The sequence below is a fragment of the Pelophylax lessonae genome (genome assembly GCF_965119305.1).
Source record: "Pelophylax lessonae genome assembly, chromosome: 9".
In the NCBI taxonomy this organism is placed as follows: domain Eukaryota; kingdom Metazoa; phylum Chordata; class Amphibia; order Anura; family Ranidae; genus Pelophylax; species Pelophylax lessonae.
The window spans coordinates 49,874,367-49,894,350 of NC_138776.1; the positions used below are offsets into that span (position 1 = coordinate 49,874,367).

Sequence of the window (19,984 nt, forward strand, 5' to 3'; positions counted from 1 at the left end):
CGGACAGGAAACATCAATACTCACGTCAAATGAAAGAGCAAAACAAACACCTCATTTGGTGTAAACCCCGCATGGTCCCTGGTGGCCCGACTTGCAGTGGAAACACTCACCTGAATAGACCGGACTATTCTTACCCTTCCAAACTGTACAGACCCGAACCGTTCCTCTCAGTGGAAACGAGGCACAAATGTCCCAAGCGCTCATATATTGGGAATAGTAGGCATGCTGCTCTCCTCAGGTTGTAGGAAAGAGATTTGCTTGATTCCTGTCTGTGTTGATGGGGGAATCCCTCCTGCAGGGCCATTGTCTTCTCCCAGCGAGGTGGGCGGAGGAAGCCGTCCCTGCCAGGAGTAGACAGTGATAATTGCTAACAGCTATCGCAGCCGCTAGAGATAAATCGCAAGAGAATCCGACAGGCTGGATCTACCAAAGTTGGTCGATCAATAAACATGTACAATCAGCCTGCCCATTAATGATTTGAATCCGGGCCAGTCCCTGCTGAACTGGCCTAGATTTCTAGATTTGAACCGTGTATGGCTGGCCTAAGAGGAATCTTTGCCAAAAAATTGGCTTTAGTAAGAGTTCCCTAAGACCTTAATATTTAAGGTGTCTCTCTGGTGTAAAAAGGTTGGGAAAGGCTGTCTTAGGGCAGGGCTTGACAAATTTGCTTGAAATCTAGGAGCCAGCTAAAAACGCTAGGAGCCATTTTTTTTTCACGCATGCCGAATGGCTGGCTTCTGTTGGACTGTCTGCCATACACACGGGCCGAATGGCGGATAGTTTTTAATGAACCGGCTGATGTTGCCCGGCATTCAGGCCGTGTATACTTGGCTTGATGGTGTGATGGGCAGTGGCTTACTAGGAAAGGACAGTGCAGCATGTTAGAGGTGATAGGAGATCCAGTGATCCAGTAACTCATGCCACCTTAGCCCCCTTCACACGTGCACTTCTGCTAAGCAGAATCCGCTTACTCAGCAGGGATTTCTTTGCTAATCCCCGCTGAGCAGGTGGATGACAGGTCTTGTCCGCTCCGCTATACAGAGCTAACATGGACACAGTCCCGCTCTCCTCTATGGGGCAGAGGGATGGAAATGGACCGTCTGTCCATTTCAATCCAATGCCATCCTATTTGATTCGTCGGATGGATGCAAAGTAGGACCACCATCCGTCTGTTTTTGGCCGTCAGGACCGGATGGCGGTGGTTGACATCCGCCACTCCATAGAGGAGACTGGGGGTCCGATTAGGTCCACCTGAAAAACTGACAGGCAGACCTGATCATACAGCCCGTGTGAAAGGGGCCTTCGGCTGTGTGGCATGACAGGGAGAGAATAAAAAATAATAAAAAATTAATTTTAATGGGAAAAAAAATAAATAAAAAACTGTTTCCATCTCAGCACCATCATGGACTGCTTGTTGCACCACAAAAGGGCGCCAGTTCCCCGATGGAAGCGTCTCCCTACAGCAGGCCACAAAGCCGCGGCCGGCGCAGCATCTTAGTCCGCGCACACCCGCGGGTGGGGGCTGCAGTGTAGCCCAGGCGCCAGGCTGCTAATTCTAGTCAGCAATGCAACCTGGTGCCTGGGGTTTGTCGAGCCTTACCTTAGGGGATGTTATAAGTGCCATTGAGCCCACTATGCACTGAAAGTTGGGTGCAAAATTTACGCAAATTTTCAGCTTGTTTTTACAAAGTTTCACCTCCGGCCAACATACAAAGTCTCCGGTAGAGTTTGTATTAGTATGCCGAGCTTCACAAAAAAACAAGAAACTGGTCCACAGAGCTAACAACTCTTCCCCGTACAGCTTGTGGCTGGCATGTGATTGCTGCTAATCCCGTGGGCGCGATCGGGAATGTTCCTTTCTGATCAGCATGTTGGAAGTCGTACCTCCGGCTCCTCGCGTCAGTCATCATTTGTTTCCAAACAAGTTTTCTGCCAAGGCGCCCCGGGGGCGACGAGGGGGCCGAGTGCATTAATTAAATTTATTCCCTTCGTTATCAACAGCAGGACACCCCCTGCCACTCAAAAACATCTGTTTCCATTATCCATACGGATGTATAGGTAGTGATGTGATAGTGGTACGGGAGCCCAGGCCGCGGTGCGGAGAAGATGGCGTTCCTGAACAATTAGAGCTGAAACGAGATCCTCAGAGAAAGCTCCTTTTTTTTTTCTTAGAAAGGTGTTTTATTTGCCGCACCCAAAATATCTGCATTCTTTAGCACAAAGGAACTGGGAGTCTGGCTGCACCGTAGCTGGCTCCCTTTAATAACATGTTTAAACTGCACTAATTCAAAATGCGACCTGATTTTTATATGCTGCTTGTCACATTCCAGCCCCGGAGAACACGTTCGAAAGGGAACTTTGCTCTGTCTGCGATAACCGCTTCATTTATATTTTTGCACATTAGGAGAGACAAAAATTGGCAATGAATTGTTCTTAGGTTTTAAATGCAATTAGCTGAAGCAATTCTCATAATGGTTAAAATATTACTGCTGGATAGATCTGAAAGGAATAACATGCGGGAGTGCCCGCTGTTTAATTGAATGACTTTAAAACTAAAACTGGACACCGCCGGTTAGGCCTTGTTCCTTATGATACCTATTGACTCTATAAAATGCCTGCTAGTACCTTTGCTAGCAAAGAAAAAACTGCTCTGTGCCCCTCTCTGAATTAGTTTCTCTTTGTTACTCTACAACCTAACTTAATGTAGTTTTATCTGCGCGGTTTATCCTATACTGTGTCCTTTTTTTACAGCCTGTTTGCATCTATTTCATGGCTACATGGTTGCCTGGCATTTCTAAGGGTGGGTCTCCGGATGGTAACAACAGCGGGCCATGCCTACTTAATGTGTGCTGAAAATGTTTTTGTTGGTGCCCATTTAGCATCTTCTTGTTCACAGTTAGTAAAATTCTGTTTTAGAGGTTGATATCGCCCATAACTGATCTTTTGGGAGGGTAATGGGGAATTGGACATCCTGGCTTCTTATATTTCTCTGGATATTCAGTAGAAGGATTTTCCTTGGTGTAGATTGTGGCATCAACCCACCCATGAGGCCATACCAAAGACACCACTTTTGTTCATTGTCTGTTATGGAGAATCCAGTAGGAAGGGCAGCACCAGGAAGGAGGTAGTATACTGTCCATGCTGTAGACCAGTGGTCACTAAACTGTGGCCCGGGGGCCGGATGTCGCCCTTTGCTTGCTTCTATCTGGCCTTTGGGGCATTGGGGCTCTATACCTTCTACTGACACCAACAATGGAACACTATTCCTCCCACTAACACCACCAATAGGGGCACAATTTCTGCCACTGACACCAACAATGGGACGCTATTCCTCCCACTAACACCACCAATAGGGCACAATTCCTGCCACTGACACCAACAATGGGGCACTATTCCTCCCACTACACCACCAAAAGAGGCACAATTCTTGCCACTTACACCAACAACACGGGGCACTATTCCTTCTACTGACACCAACAATGGGGCACTATTCCTCCCACTAACACCACCAATAGGGGCACAATTCCTGCCACTGACACCAACAATGGGGCACTATTCCTCCCACTAACACCACCAATAGAGGAACAATTCTTGCCACTTACACCAACAATGGGGCACAATTCCTCCCACTAACACCACCAATAGGGGCACAATTCCTTCTACTGACACCACAATGGGACACTATTCCTCCCACTAACACCACCATTAGAGGCACAATTCTTGCCACTTACACCAACAATGGGGCACAATTTCTCCCATCAACATCACCAAAAGGGGCACAATTCCTACCACTGTTACCAACAAAGGTGCACTATTTCTCTCACTGACACCAATGATGGAGCACTATCCTCCGACTGACACCAATGGTGGGGCGTTATTCTTCACACTAAAGATGTGCCATTGTTTGCTCCCATTGATATTGGGACATTTTGTATTCCCACTGGCCACAGTCTGGCCCCCCTAAAGTCTGAAGGACAGTAAACTTGCCCATTGTTTAGAAAGTTTTGAGACCCCCCGCTGTAGACTTTGGTTTTAAAGTATAACTAAAGGCAAAACTTATTTTAGTTTTGGATAGTGTCGAGAGAGATTAGAACACCTGGCTATTTTTATTGCTGTCTGTGCTCCCCATTAATGAGATTCAACCCCTTTAATTGTGCTGGTTACCATTATCAATGAAAGTGAAAGTAAAATAAAATCCCAAAATATTGGGTTGTCCCCAGAAAAGTAATAGAGGGGAAATGTTCCAATGGGGACACTAGTTTTGGTGACCCTTCAAGTGTTCGTAAAATCTTGTTTAAAACAAAAAAAAAATATTGTGGTGTGCATGTCAGATAATGCGTCTCGCGTGACCCAACTGGGAGTTTTCAGGAGAGTGAAACACGCCTGATGTTTGCCTCCACGGAAAGTTATATACTTCTCTGTGGCATCTGGATTCATTTAGCCCTCACGGCAGTCGAGCTGAGCTTCATATCCGCCAGCCCGTAACGTTATATAGGCAGCGATCTCCTGCTCCGTCTTAATGTAATTGAAAATTATGCATGTTGTAGACTCACAGCGCTGAAATGCAGACTCGTAAAAGCTGCGGTTCAGGTAGCCTGTGGAGATCGGATCGAGGAGACAATGAAGCTTTTATGCGGAGTAGGAATTATAAACTACTGCCTGTATGTTCTAATGGGGGGTGGACTCGTTCCCGGCCCCTTAGACGTCTGTGCGCCTCCACCGCTCAAGTGAGCTACATGGTCGGCCTGGAGATTAAAATCGCAGTGCTCAAGCTAGATAAACATAGATTGATTCATGCCTATCCCTGTTTGCATGACTCTTCGCATCAAAGATTTCCATGTGACTTTAATGCTTATGAATATTGCTGGTTCCTTTACTGTAGTGCAATTTTACATCACATGAGGTTTTGTGGAAATTACGTGACCTTTTATAAATGGTCCAATCGACAAATCACTCACGATCCCCCAATAGGTCACTTGCATGAGTTGTAACATTGCTCATTACCTGGCACATTCATCCTTTTAAAAGGAGATTCCCCAACATTTCAGGTCCCATTTATACAACTGAAGTGCGTTAGCACACAAGTATTGGCCTGTTATGCCACATTAATACTTATTGTGTTAAGGCTGCCCATTCATTTAAATGTCCTGCCCAATGCACCAGAATGCATCAAAAAAGGTGCATGTAGTGTTTCTGGCATAGTACGGCAGTGCACGCTATTGCCTTGCTTGCTCTGTGCTACAACAAATGTCAGTTGGCAAGGTACAATGGGTGCCATTTTTTTTTTCTTTTCCAATGATTTTTATTAAGGTATAAACCATACAGATATAAAACCATACAATGCAATATAGAAAAGTACCGGTACATAATAACATTAGTGACATACACCAGTGGTTGCGAATGAACCGGTATAGCGCCATTTTGGGCTATGACTATAATTCTTAAAGTGGTTGTAAAGGCAGAAGGTTTTTTTTTTTTTTATCTTAATGCATTAGAATAAAAAGCCTTTTGTTCCCCCCTAATGCTTACCTGGGGTCCCTCTAGATCCAGCGATGTTGCGGGAGTGTCTTGGCTGCCCGGGACTCCCCTGCTCATTCGCTGAGACAGCAGTGCAGCACCATTGGCTGTCAATCAATGTCAGTCAGCCAATGAGGAGAGAAAGGGGGTTGGACCGGGCCACAGCTCCGTGCCTGAATGGACACAGGGAGCTGTGGCTCGGCTCCGGTGCCCCCATAGCAAGCCGCTTGCTATGGGGGCACTCAATAGGAGGGAGGGGCCAGGAGCACCGAAGAGGGACCTGAGAACAGGAGGATCGGGGCTGCTCTGTGCAAAACTATTACAGAGCAGGTAAGTATGGCATGTTTATTTTTTTAACTAAAAAAAAAAAAAATATAGAGACTTTACAGTCACTTTGAGTCCCCGTTCACACTAAGGCGACCTGTGAGGCGACCTGGTCGCCTCACAGGTCGCCGTAGGTCGCCTTCCATAGGGAAGCTGCGGACCCGTTCTAATAGGAGCAACACAAGTCGCTCCGACTTAGAAAAAGGGTCTGGAGCTTTTTTGGGGCGACCGCCATAGACTTCAATGTTATGAAGTCCGTGGTGGCCGCCCCGAGGTCGCGGCGCGCTGCTCGCACCGCGACCTCGGAGGTCGCCCCCCCAAGTCGGATTGCGGCAATGTGAACGGGGCCTAAGAGTCGGTTCACACTGGGGCGACACGACTCTATACTACTTCGGGGGCGACTTGTGCATTACCATGCACCACGACTTCGGAGCGACTTGCATGGACTTCACATAATGGAAGTCTATGCAAGTCGCTCCAAGGTCGCCCCGAAGTAGTACAGGACCCTTTTTTCTAAGTCGGAGCGACTTGTGTCGCTCCTATTAGAACGGGTCCTGTAGCGGTCAATGGACCGCGAGGGACCGCGACTTGTCAGGCTGACAAGTCGCCTGACAAGTCGCGCTAGTGTGGACCGGCTCTTAGACCCGAAGATACATCCTCCAAAGTGGAGCTGCATGACTGGGGGATGCTCTCATAAAAAACGAGGGGTCATCTCAGCCGTGAGTTGATCACAGTAGCTGGTCTTTGTGTTTGCATACACAGCCCTCAAATGGGGAGTGGGGCAATGGCGACTGATCAGCAGTCCTACACCACTCCCCAAACTACCAAAAAGTTTAAAAGGTAGGAAGGCGAGAAGAACAGGAACAGAGAGAACAGAGAAGAACAGAGAAGAACAGAGTAGAAAAGAAGGAAGAGATAAAAAAAGAAGAAAATGGGGCCTTTTTTTTTTTTTTTTTTAAACGGTTTTGAACCTCTATAAGGTTTTCTTCCCTGTTTGTCATCTATATAACTTAAAGATTAAGACTCATGGTGAAGAATGTGCAGCAAGGACAGCAAATGTGTAAATCAATAAAGAAATATGCTCTTCGCTCACAAGCCTACAATTTAGCCCAATCCCTTGGGTGAAACACGGCACGGGAGATGGTCCCAGTCAACAATACTGCTGGAGGCAAACATACTAATGTCACAGATATCTATAGTAGTCAGTATATGATTTCTGAATGTATGGTTTTTACCTTAACATATATATATATATATATATATATATATATATATATATATATATATATTTTTTTTTTATGAAGCCAGTCCATTCAAAAGTGATATTTTAGTCATAGGTGGGCTTATCAGCACCTGGTGTCTGATATGCTCCAACAGCAAGATCTCTCTGTCCAATAGGAAGGTTTTGGTGTTCCCCTCCACCTTTGTTTATTCCCACTCCTCCTGTTACATCAGTGGTCCTCAACCCTGGTCCTCAGGGCCCACTAACAGGCCAGGTTTGCAAGATAACTGAAATACATCCCAGGTGATATTATTTGCTGCTCAGTGATTGCAGTACTCTAGTCTGCATCTCCCCAAGGTAATACTTAAAATCTGGCTTGGGCCCTGAGGACCGGAGTTGAGGACCACTGTGTTACATTATCCATATAATTAGGTAAATAAAGCATCCAACAGGAATGAGAGAGCCCCCTAATGGGTACAGCAAGTGTGCAGATTCAGGAAATCAGTGCAGGGATGGTGGGGAGCCTTAATAATGAACAAAGCAGGTGTAAAGATCCAGGAACTCAGCACAGGGATGGCGGGGAACCCCTAATAATGAACAAAGCAAATGTGCAGATTCAGGAAATCAGTGCAGGGATGGTGGGGAACCCCTCATAATGAGCAAAGCAAATGTGCAGACTCAGGAACACATTGCAGGGATGGTGGGAACTCCCCATAATGGGGACAGCAGGTGTGAAGACTCGGGAACTCAGCACAGGGATGGTGGGAACCACTCATAATGAGCAAAGCAAATGTGCAGATTCAGGAAATCAGTGCAGGGATGGTGGGGAACCCTCATAATGAGCAAAGCAAATGTGCAGACTCAGGAACACATTGCAGGGATGGTGGGAACTCCCCATAATGGGGACAGCAGGTGTGAAGACTCGGGAACTCAGCACAGGGATGGTGGGAACCACTCATAATGAGCAAAGCAAATGTGCAGATTCAGGAAATCAGTGCAGGGATGGTGGGGAACCCTCATAATGAGCAAAGCAAATGTGCAGACTCAGGAACACATTGCAGGGATGGTGGGAACTCCCCATAATGGGGACAGCAGGTGTGCAGACCCAGGAACTCAGCACAGGTATTGAAGAAACCCCTCATAATGGGCAAAGCAGATGTGCAAAGGCAGGATCTCACCCATAGCGTTACCAGGAGATCGTAACAAATTAGTAGTGGTTACCTCTACCAAAGATTGAAATTACATTTTTTTATGGAGTGACCCTTTAAGACCAGGCTTTAACTTGGAACGTTGCTTTATTAATTTCCACTAACCTACAGGTTAATATGTAAAAGTATGCATTGTGCCTTCTGTGTGTGTGTCAGCGTCTGGGCCCCATACTCAAATCCCGCATCCCACATGTTTTTTTATCTCTTTCTGAAGCCGACCATCTACTTTACAATTTGGTTGAACAATCTATGTACAATCTCCTCTTACCAAAACTGCATAATACAAGGATATACCTAAACAACCCATTTTAAGTTGTGTCCAGTCAGGCAGACCCCTGCACTACATACTGTAGATCCACAAGTACATTTTACAATGAAATTGCAGGGTGTATGGTCAGCTATTTTTTTTAGTGATATTCTGTATGTGTGCTCCATTTCTGAAAAAATAATCGTTCTTTTCTTTTTTTCTTCCCTTTTTTGCTGCCGCTTCAGTACCTGCAGATGAAGTGGCCCCTATTGGACGTTCAGGCGGGGGGTTTACAGAGTCGGCAAGCGATGAAGGATGCCAGGTCTCCGTCTCCGGGCCACATTGTTGTAAGTAACTCCTGGTGAAACGTTTGTGAATAGTGCATCTTATTTCTTCCATAGGATTGCTCAGGGGATACAGGCCTCAGGGGTTGGGTGTCATTTATGTTGCGAAATTTGATTTTGTACTCTGGGTTGGGGGGCAGACTGGCCCTAAGAGTTGCCCCCCGGGCCACTGCTAATGAGATATGTTGGGCTGGTGGCCCTGAGTGGCAGTACTGCATCTTTCAGACCTTGATCAGAGTGGGACCTGCAGTCAGTTACACATGGTGGGCATCAGTGGTGTAAAATACTAATGGGGCCCTATAGCAAAATTGTAATGGGTCCCCCTCTGACATAATCTCTCATCATATGCAGTGTCAACTGTGACGATACACATCATTGATCTTAACATAAAGCCTGAATCAAGGACAGGCACCAGAAGTGCTGTCAACATAGTCAGTCCACTACTATGGAGCAGTGATTAGGAAAAAAGTTATGCTGTAGTAGCAATGACAATAATAACTATTATTAATAATGGCAGACATACTATAACGTTGTAGCAGAGAAGACACTCTAGGATCTGTAATGTCATTAGGCATGCAGGGTTAATTTCACTCTGTAGAAGTTCACTGGGCAACAAATCGAAACGGCCAAGATTACTAAGCAAATGCTTCATACTGCAGAGAAGGGAATCTATTACTAGCTACAATCCTGACATCAGCCCTTCTATACTGGAAACTTCAGTCTAGTTGTCCTTAACAATCTCCCAAATGGGGTCCCCTTACTACCACAGGCCCTATAGCAGCAGCGTGGGCTGCTCTGGCTATTGATACGCTACCAGTGGGCATTAAATACTTGCAATCCTAGCACCCCAACAGAGGGAAGACTTCCAGCGCTGACTTCCTTTAGGGCTATAAGAAGTCATGTGACCAAATGTCAAGAACACCAAAGGAAGCCAATGATGGAACATGAACCATGAAAGAGCCACATGGTTGTATTTGCCTTGTTCTCCCCAGGCTAAAGGTTTCCAGTCTTTCCCTGCAGAGCCAAACCTACCATTGGTTAATTAGACTATCAAGAAAGGGTGACAGAACTGGTCACATGTTTTCAGTCCTATTGTTTCATATTTACGACCACATGTGTGTTCTATGCAGTGGATAAATTATTTTTTTAATAATACACAAACTGTTTCTGTTCTTAATATATATCAATAAAAATCGTTATTTAACAAAGCAGGGTTTCTCATAAATGGACGTTAACCCATGGGCCATGGCTAGCAGCACCATGAATGTGCACTAATTCTCAGCACTTAGTCAGTATTCACTAGCATCTAGTGAAGACATTTAAGTGGCATCACACTAGAAATTAGAGTTGCATTAGTAGGGTTTATTAGTAGGTAGAATCACACTAGTAGGTCGAGTCACACTATTAGCTGGAGTCACCCTAGTAGATAGGCTTCCAAAGAGATACAGTCTTCCTAGTAGAAAGCATCTACCTAGTTGGTAGAGTCACACAAGTAGGTAGTCACCCTAGTAGGTACAGTCTCCCTAGTAGATAGTCTCTCCAGTAGGTAGAGTCTCTCTTGTAGGTAGAATGTCCTTAGTAGGCAGTGTCTCACTGGTAAGTAGAGTCTGCCTAGTATGGAGAGTCTCTCTAGTAGGTAGCGTCTGCCAGGTATGTAGCGTCTCTCTAGTTGGTAGAGTCTCCCTAGTTAGTAGAGTCTCCCTAGTTGGTAGAGTCTCCCTAGTTGGTAAAATCTCCTCAGTTGGCAGAGTCTCCCCGGTTGGCAGAGTCTCCCTGGTAGGTAGAGTATCCCTAGTTGTAGAGTCTCCCTGGTAGGCAGAGTCTCTATAGTAGGTTGAGTCTCCATGGTAGGTAGAGTCTCCATAATAGGTCGAGTCACAGTGCTTGGCAATAATTTGCCATCAGTTAGACACTCTAGGTCACCAGCTGCTGACAAAGACTAATGGCCAACAAATGCCCTTGATTGAGCTTATGAGAGTATTTGATAAATGGTAAGAATTTTTGTAGGTGTCTTGGGGAATTTAATAAATGTATTTGAAGTTTATTGCCCCAGCCCAAAGTCATAAAGCATATTAGGGGCACTGAAAGAATTCTTGAATGCTTCTCTACGTGAGCACTTGGGAAATGCATGCGGAACACCTGGAAAAATGAAGTGTCAATGCTAGAAAATTATATAAATAAGACCCAGATAGATCAGACTGTTTCATATTTCAAGAAAGAAGAGTGGGGATCACACAGAAAGCTCACATGGGATTTTAAACTTCTTTCCCTGTTTTATGTGAAGGGTTTTATCTTGTGCTAGGCTTTGTATATAAAGAATGATAACACGATTTGTAACAAAAGTTGGATTTTTTTTAGAGAGTGTAACAATGTATTTCAAAATTCTGTGGAAGTTGGCAGAAGGACTCGGTGTGTTTTTGTACTGTTGGAATGTGGATATATTTGCCACATCAATTGGAAGACCTTCTGTAATGATGACGCCATACCCATGTTGGCTGTTTTACTGAAAGCATGCTATAGTTGTAGGTATTTGGAGGGATTGTAGGAATGAATTAATAACAAATTTCACTTTTTGGAAAGCTATTATTACCACGTCTGTAAAGGTTTCTCATTTGTCTAGGTCATTGTAAAGCTAGTAGTAAGCCACATTTAACTGAACTTATTCTGTAGGGTTGAAGTCATTTTGTAGCTTATGAAAGCCACTTCTTTAGCTCCAACAGGAAGATACCCCAACATTTATATCCACACAGGTAGCACAAACGCCTCATTCCAATCACATATATTGCAGATTTAGGGTCCATTCACACTAGCGCGACTTGTCAGGCGACTTGGTCGCCTGACAAGTCGCGGTGGGTCGCTCGCCATTGAATAGTACAGGACCCATTCTAATAGGAGCGACACAAGTCTTTCCGACTTAGAAAAAGGGTCCTGTACTACTTTGGGACGACCTGGAGGCGACTTGCATTGACTTCAATTATATGAAGTCCGTGCAAGTCGCGCCGAGGTTGCGGTGCACTCTGTGCACCGCGACTTCACAGGTCGCCCCACCAAGTCGTGTCGCCGCAGTCTGAACGGGGTCTTAACATCTATACCCCAATGTTTTGACAACAATTCACACCTTTATCCATGTAATTCAAATGATTAACACCTATGCAGACTCCCAGACACCAAGAATGGGATTGCCTGGAACAGGGTGGTTCCACCACTTTCACACTTACCATCCTGTTCTTGGACAATCAACCTCTACACATTCTATTGCACACTGGATTAAGGTGTGTGTGTGTGTGTGTGCTACCTGTTGTAAAGTAGTGGTATGGAACTGAAACTTTACGTATTATACAGTGGAGCATTTTAATGATATTTATTATATAAAGTTAGTATATGCAATATTGCCAGACATTTGTGGACACCTAACCATCAAACCCTTTTAGACAACCCATTTCCTAAACCACAGCCATTATTATTGAGTTTTCCCTCTTTGGAATTATAACAGCCTCTACATTTCTGTAAATTTTTCCACAGGAGTGGGTCTGTGGGAATGTATGCCCATTTGTAAGGCCAGGTACTGATGTTGAATTAGAAGACCTGGATCACAATCCATGTAACATTTTATCCCAAAGGCTTTCATTAGGGTTGAGGTCAGAGCTTAGTGCAGGCCACTTGAGTTTCTACACCAAACTGGTCAAACTTCCCTTACAATCATACGTTAGTTGGTATTTTTTGGGAAAAGAGAGTAATGCTCCTCAGCAGTGGTCTCCAAACTGCCACCCAGTGGCTGGATGTGGCCTTTACGTGGCTCTTGGGCACTGTTCCACCAATTGACACCAATGATAGGGAACTATTCCCCCTGCTGACACCATCAACAGGGACACTATTCCTCCCATTAAAACCAATGATGGGGCACTGATGCTGGGGCATTTTCTATTCTCACTGGCCCCCCAAAGTCTGAAGGATAGTAAACCGACCCCTTGCTTAGAAAGTTTGCAGACCCCTTCTCCAGCCACTGGACATCAGGATTAATCTCCCCTATGGTCGTGAACTGCTCAACACCCAACATCTCAGGCCTCAGAGCAAAAAATGGGGGGGGGGGGGGGAATCACTATAAAAGTCAAGGTTATGTTTTGTTAAGCAGATGAATAAACAGGCAAGTTTCAACCAATTTAACGCATTTCACTAAGCTCCAGTTAGTAGTGAAACACGTTGGATTTGGTTGCATCGGGCGGACTTGTCTGTGTGCTGAATTGCTTCAATAAACCTTGGCTTTTAGGGCGAGCAGTTTTTTTTCCTCCCTTTCATCTGAGGACTGGGGTGTTGGTATTTTTGGAAAGTTATTACCAGTTTCCATATTGAATGAACAGAGGAATTTTGCCCATTTTGAATGCTAACCTCTTTTCATCTATAAATATTCTTAAGCTGTTCTTGTTCATTAGTTTAAAAATGGGAAATGATTTTTAAGGTTTAAAAGTTCAGCTATGCAGCGTTTAGTTCTCCGCAACAGAACCTCAAAGCGCCTTGGGTCCAGGCTGCAGCACTTTTTGCACTGAGGACTAATGTTCATCACTCCATTGTACAGGGCATCTATTATGGTGCCAATATAGGTACAGTATGTTGTGGCAGTGTTTTCTAAAACCAGCGATCGGGTATTTTTTTGTTATTAAACCTGGCCAGACGAGTCTCAGGAGATGGGTGCTTTAAGAGGCGGTTCACACTGAGGCGACACGACTCCTTACTACTTCGGGGGCGACTTGTGCATTACCATGCACCACGACTTTGGAGCGACTTGCATGGACTTCACATAATGGAAGTCTATGCAAGTCGCTCCGAGGTCGCCCCGAAGTAGTACAGGACCCTTTTTCTAAGTCGGAGCGACTTGTGTCCTATTAGAATGGGTCCTGTAGCGGTCAATGGACCGAGAGGGAGCGCGACTTGTCAGGCTGACAAGTTGCCTGACAAGTCGCGCTAGTGTGAACCGACTCTTATAGTCACAACTGGAGCCTACATTTTCTGACGCTATTCTGTTGTTGCATAGCCTGTGTTTGTTGAATCCTCTGTTGAACAGATTGGCTTCTTAGATTGCTAACCCCTGGCTATTCACGCTCTCCTATGTGTTAGTCTAATACCAATAGTGATTTTGCTTTTTTGATGTTCAGAACAACAATGACGTCACCGCGTTCGTGTTCTTTTTTTTTTTATATATATATTTACTTTTAGGATAAAAAAAAAACATCTTTCAGTTTTTTTGAGAGATATATGTGAATATTTTATAGCACTTGCACAGAGCAGTTGGCAAGCTGCAGGCTACTAGGGGCCAGTGTAGTACAATATTGTGAATAGCCCATGTTGTGAATAAAGCTGAAAAGCAAGAATCGAGTTACATGCATTGATCCGATTGACTCAGAGGAGTGACAATCCCCTCCTCCTCCTTCTTCCTCCGTCCTCCGAGGAGAGACTGAATGATCTAGGTTAACCTTTAAAGGCAGCCAAATACACAGGCGGTCTTCGTCAAATAAAATTATATTTAACGAATAATGGATATAAAACATTTGTAGATCTGTAAAATTAAAAAAAAAGTGTAGACTTAAACTGACCAAAAACCTCTACATTTTGCCCTTCAAATCTTGCTCTGCATTCAAATTTTCATTTTAATTCTGAAGCAAAATACGCCATTTACACAGAAACGCGCTGAGCAGATCAAATCAGTTTGTTCTAGGAAACCCCGACCACCCCAGCTTTATGCCACGGTGGCATTACTGAAAGTTAACATATTGTACCGACATATTTTCTTTTTTTTCCTATTTCTCCTTAAAGTCTATTGAAGAGTTTCAAAAGAACCAGAATTCCACCCAGGTATCAAAGTATCGCTGTCACCATCCGTAACCCCTTTCTGAAGCCGCTTTTATGCCGGCGGACGCACCTAATTAGCGTCCTCCTCTGGTCATTCCTTTCTCTTTGATTGGAATGTAATAATCTGGGATCTGTAAGTGTTTGCTGTGGCTAATCATTAATAACTGGACAGGTGTGTCACGGAGGGGCTGATAAGTAGCCCTGAAGTTTAATGCTCATTTAATTGAAAAGAGCCGCGATAACCATTCTGCTTCCTATTGCTTGGCATAATTGTATGTCAAGGTATCCTAAGTTCTCGGGATAGAAACCCTTGCTTAAGGTTTTTGCTTTCTGATGCCATTGTTTAGCCTTTATTCAATTAATTTTTGGATTCTTTGAATATGGACATGCAATAGATCCACATGCATACATTTAAGCCAATCCAAAATCTTTGGATAAGTCTGATTATCACAAGCCTTTAACCCCCCAAAAAAGGGCTTGTCTCTAACTGGCCCTAGACCAGGGGTGTCAAACTAAATTTCATCGTGGGCCGCATCAGCATTATGGTTGCCCTCAAAGGGCCTGTTAGATCTGTAAGGTTAGATGTCCAGAGCACCCCACACCCCCTTACACCCTTACATGAAATGTCAAGAGCCCCCCACCATCATAAGTCAAGAGTCACCCACCCTTCCTTACATCACAATTCAGCCCCTTACCTGGTGCTACTGCCAGGAAGAAGATGCGAGTGGATCTGGGAAGAAGAAAGTGCAGGGTCTGGAGGGGGACCAGAGGAGGGTTGGAGTCCGCTTACAGAGTCTGCTGAATGCTGGGACCGGGGGAGGCAAAGACAAGGTGCTGTTGTGGCTGCACAGAGAGGTGCAGGATCTGTAGGAGGAGTTCTGCCTTCCTCTCTGGTGCAGACTGCTGAGAAGGGGGTGGGCAAAGACGAGCCTCTTTACAGCAGCACAGAGAAGCACAGGATCTGGCAAAGGAGTTCTGTCCTCTGCTGCCGACTACTGAGACAAGGTGGGGGCAGAGACAAGGGCCGCAGCTGTAGGAGAGGTGCGAGGGCCACATAAAATGGCCTGGAGGGCCGCATTCGGCCCGCAGGCCTTGTGTTTGACACTTGTGCCCTGGACAATTATAGCCTGATCTTGGACTAAAATGTTATGTTTATGGTGCAACAGGCAGCCATTGGTTGACCACTTTGGATGGGAAGGGGGGGTGGGCTGAGGTGGGTTTGAAAATGTCCAACTATTATGTTCATACCCCTAGTTCGGAACCAAGACTGCCTGCTCTCCTTGTCACCTCCATAGCATACACATGCAAATTCTTGGGCGAATTTACCCACAAAATCAGATGATGCCTCCAGTTTAGGCCACCTTCTGAGGCCTGTTACCATGGGAGGAAATATTTCCAGCTTTTGTCTATCAGTAAAGGAGCACTGGGCTGTTACCTTTTCATTGTGTGAAAATAGACCATATTGGAGGTTATTATTCAAAGACGAAGATGTTAGCTATAATTTCAAACCCAGAGAGATTTTCTCCTCAAATTTGCTGCCTCCTTTTTGAATCATCTTCCCTTAAATCTGTCAAATTTTCACTATTTCATTCTCCACTTCAAACTTTTTAGAAGCTTGAAAAAATAAAAGTAGCAACAAAGTATGACAGGAGGAAAAGTAATCAGGTTTTTGACCTCTGCAGACAGACTTCTTGATGGCCATACACTTGATTTGTTGTGTTTTAAACTTTTAGTTTTTTTGGAATGGTTGTTCAATTTTCTTATGGTTAGTGGGGTCAGATCCATGTTCATGTTCAGCCATAGTGATGAGAAAATTCGAAAAAAAATGGAAACTTTTTCATAAATAAATGCTAACAAGTTATGTCACTTTCGTTCAGGAAATTCATACATAGTTACATAATAGCTGAGGTTGAAAAAAGACAACAGTCCATCCAGTTCAACCTGTGTGTTGTGTGTGGATGTATTCATTTCCCATAACCCTGAATGTTTTGTTCTTGGAGATGTATGTCCAAGAGTCTTTTAAAAGTGGCCATACTCCCCGCACTTACCACCATTTGTGGAAGAGAGTTCCACAATCTTATAGCCCTTATTGTAAAATACCCCTTACGTAGCCTAAGGTTTAATCGCTTCTCCTCTAATCGCATTGTATGGCCTCGTGTCCTCTTACATTCCTTTTTTAGTTTTTTTTCTATGCTGAGATCACCGTTGAGGTATTTGTAAATCGCTATCATGTCCCCTCTTAGGCGTCTCTTCTCTAGGGAGAATTAATCCAGTGCTTGTAAACACTCCTCATAATTTAGGTCCTCCAATCCCCTCATTAGCTTAGTTGCCCTTCTTTGGACTCTTTCCAGTTCCAGCACATCTTTTCTGAGGATTGGAGACCAGAACCGGACAGAGTACTCCAGATGTGGTTGGACCAGAGTTTTATAAAGTGTCAAATTTGTTAGAAGCAAACACAATCTTAAAGTAATTTTGAACAATGGTTGCCAAGTCTCTGTGGCATTATAAAATGCACTGACAAGATTTTTGCAAATCTACTAGTGTATGGCCATAAGCTTCCAAGTGTCCCCATGATCCTGGGGTCATTAGACAGCTGGAGTTTTCAGGGATTGTTCAAAAGCTATTTAATTAATTTTGTGGTTATGTAAGTCCTGTGACAATTGGTCAGAGTGTGGTTAGTAGTTCTTTGTAAATAAACTTATCTCTTATCTCTGTTACCCTCCCATCATGTCTTTTTAATCTCTAAAAAAGAGAAGTTTGCTTCATTTTTTAAACATAAATAGGTTGTGGTATTGATGATGAAATATTTAATATTATTTGGGCCATTATGTTCCCATGTAACAAAAAGAAGAAAAGTATCTGCCCTGAAAACAAAAACTGAGTTTTGATGAGATTGAAAAAAAAAAGATAAAACTTCAGATTAATCTTCAAGAACAGATAAAGGTTCATAAGCCGCAAAAGAATTTACTGGCTTAAAATGTATTACACAACGCCCAAAATAAAACACGAAGTTCAGAAGTAGTTTTAGAATAGGTTCACAGACATAAAAACCGTTAAACAAAAAGGCACTCCAGGAGAGAGTTTAATGCTTGGTTACGTCCTGCCAGGTTGCAAATACTCAATCTTCAAGGCCAAACTTGAGTCTAAGGCTCCGTTCACATGTCAGCGTATGGATCGCGGGCAGAAAAAAATTGCGGGACGCATTACGCCCAAAAAAGTACAAGAGCTTCTTTGGAGCGTATTGCGTCCCGCGTTTTTTTTTGCGCGATGTTACCGTGATTCGGCAGCCGGAAATCGCGGCAACATCGCTCAGCGTTTGGGGGGCTATTGCAAATCAACGGGTAACGCACAGGCGTCCCGCGATTTGCAATAATCTCCGGATCGCGGGCGGAACCGCTGTCCATACGCTGACATGTGAACGGAGCCTAAATTTCAGCACTCAAAACCTAGTTTGGACAAGAAGTTGGGTGAACCTGTTAGGAACTAGAAGATAAACTTGATCCTCTTGTTATGAAGAGATCTAAACCCCCACACCAAAAAAACAGCTCTGGTCAATGAGTTGGGTGAACCTACCATGGAAGAGAGGTTACATTTGACCTTCTTGTTACAAAGGTTTGGGTCTTGACACTCAAAAAAACTGATCTGGTAATTAGGGATGCACCGATCCGATATTCGGATCGGAAATCAGCCCCAATTCGGACAAGATAGCCGGATCGGAGATCGGTAAAGTTTAGCTGTCCCACGGGCCGATCCGGTTTTTGCGGCTCAGCCATCCCTTACTTGGTGTAGTAGTATGGGATGGGAGCCGCTACTTCCTGTATAGGTCCGGCTCACAGGCGGAGTGATATCAGATGCACTCCGCCTGTGAATGGAGGAGCCACACACATGAAGCAGCGGCTTTGCTCTGTACTGCAGCCGCTTGCTTTGTGTGTAGCTCCGGTTCGGTTCCGTATCAGTATCGGCGATTTCACAACGCCAGATATCGGTATCGGTATCGGCTCCAAAAAAGTTGGAACGGTGCATCCCTACTGGTAATGGGTTAACTTGACTGGCTTGTTACAGAGACTCAGGTCTAAATCTCCAAAAACACTGTCCTGGTTATTGATTTGGGTGGACCTACCAAGCACAAGAGATTAAAGGTGATCCTTTTGCCATGCAGAGACACAAATCTCAATCTCTACACAAAAATTAACTCTAGTTATTGAGCTGGGTCATGTGTCTTGTCATGTGTCTGAATCTCTGCAGACAAAAAAAAAAAAAAAACGTACTTATAGAGTTGGGTGAACCTAACAAAAATAAGGGGTTAAACTTTACTCTGTGGTCATTCGGAGACTTAGATCTCAATCTTCATACCAAGAAAAGCCAATCTGGTTTTAGAGTTGGGTGAACTTGCCAGGACTGAAGAGTTAAATGTAACCCTCTTGTGTTGAGGAGCTGTACAGCTGCATTCCTCCGGAGTCTTCTCTGACTGCCAAGTGGTTAATACATGAGAGGCAGACAGAGCAAGGAGTGACCCTATTCTAATGCAAATGGCCTGCTGGCCGCATAGTCCCACAGCAGGTGATCGGATGCTGAACCTGAAGTAACACAAGCAGCTTCTTGCTCAGAAATTTTCCCATAAAGGCAACAGCCTTGGCTACAAACAAAATCCATAATTAAGTGGTAATGACTGTCGGGGAGGGCATTTCCTGCCTTTTAATGACCAGCTTCGGGGGCCCTGGACCGAGGAGACTGACACCATCATTAAAATTATGCCTAAGACAAGCGCTCTGCAAACACTGGAATCTGCTCCCCCAGAGGAGCTGGGCTTTTTGAAGGCTTCTCTGATCTACCCCTGGCATTTCTATCGTTTTAGGCTTCTGACATAAGAAATAATTGCAATAAGGCACTCTAATTACTGAGCGGCCTGCAGCAAAGAGAAAGAATAGCGAGAGATGGCTGGTCTGCGCGGGAAGAGGCTTCTGGTTGTTAGGGGGTATGGGCCACGGGGTCAGCGGTTGATTGTAATTATTGGATATGCTGTGGAGGGATTCTGAATCAGTTTTCCCTCTTTGCTCTGTGTGCCTGTAAAGGCAATATGCAGCATCTTTGGCTGCACCTTATTCTGAGTCTTTGGCATCATGCAAGACAATATTTTTTAAGGGAATTTTTTTTTATTAAAATTGCATGTATATAAATAACTTTATACTGTAAATACATTGGGACAATCCAATAAAAGCAACAGTGTACCTTACACTAAACTATAAAAGAAACTGCAGTCCTTTTTCGAAAAATACAA

General features: G+C 44.4%; 1 protein-coding gene across 46 annotated transcripts in view; it reads left to right on the forward strand.

The window, feature by feature from the left end:
* The window catches only part of TCF7L2 (transcription factor 7 like 2), a 325,847-nt gene that overhangs the window by 164,814 nt on the left and 141,049 nt on the right, over positions 1-19,984 (forward strand). For all 46 annotated transcript variants that reach the window (XM_082267896.1, XM_082267941.1, XM_082267897.1 and 43 more), the window contains one exon: positions 8,764-8,865. In XM_082267896.1, the coding sequence (XP_082124022.1) occupies positions 8,764-8,865 (102 nt within the window). The remainder of the gene's footprint in view (positions 1-8,763; positions 8,866-19,984) is intronic.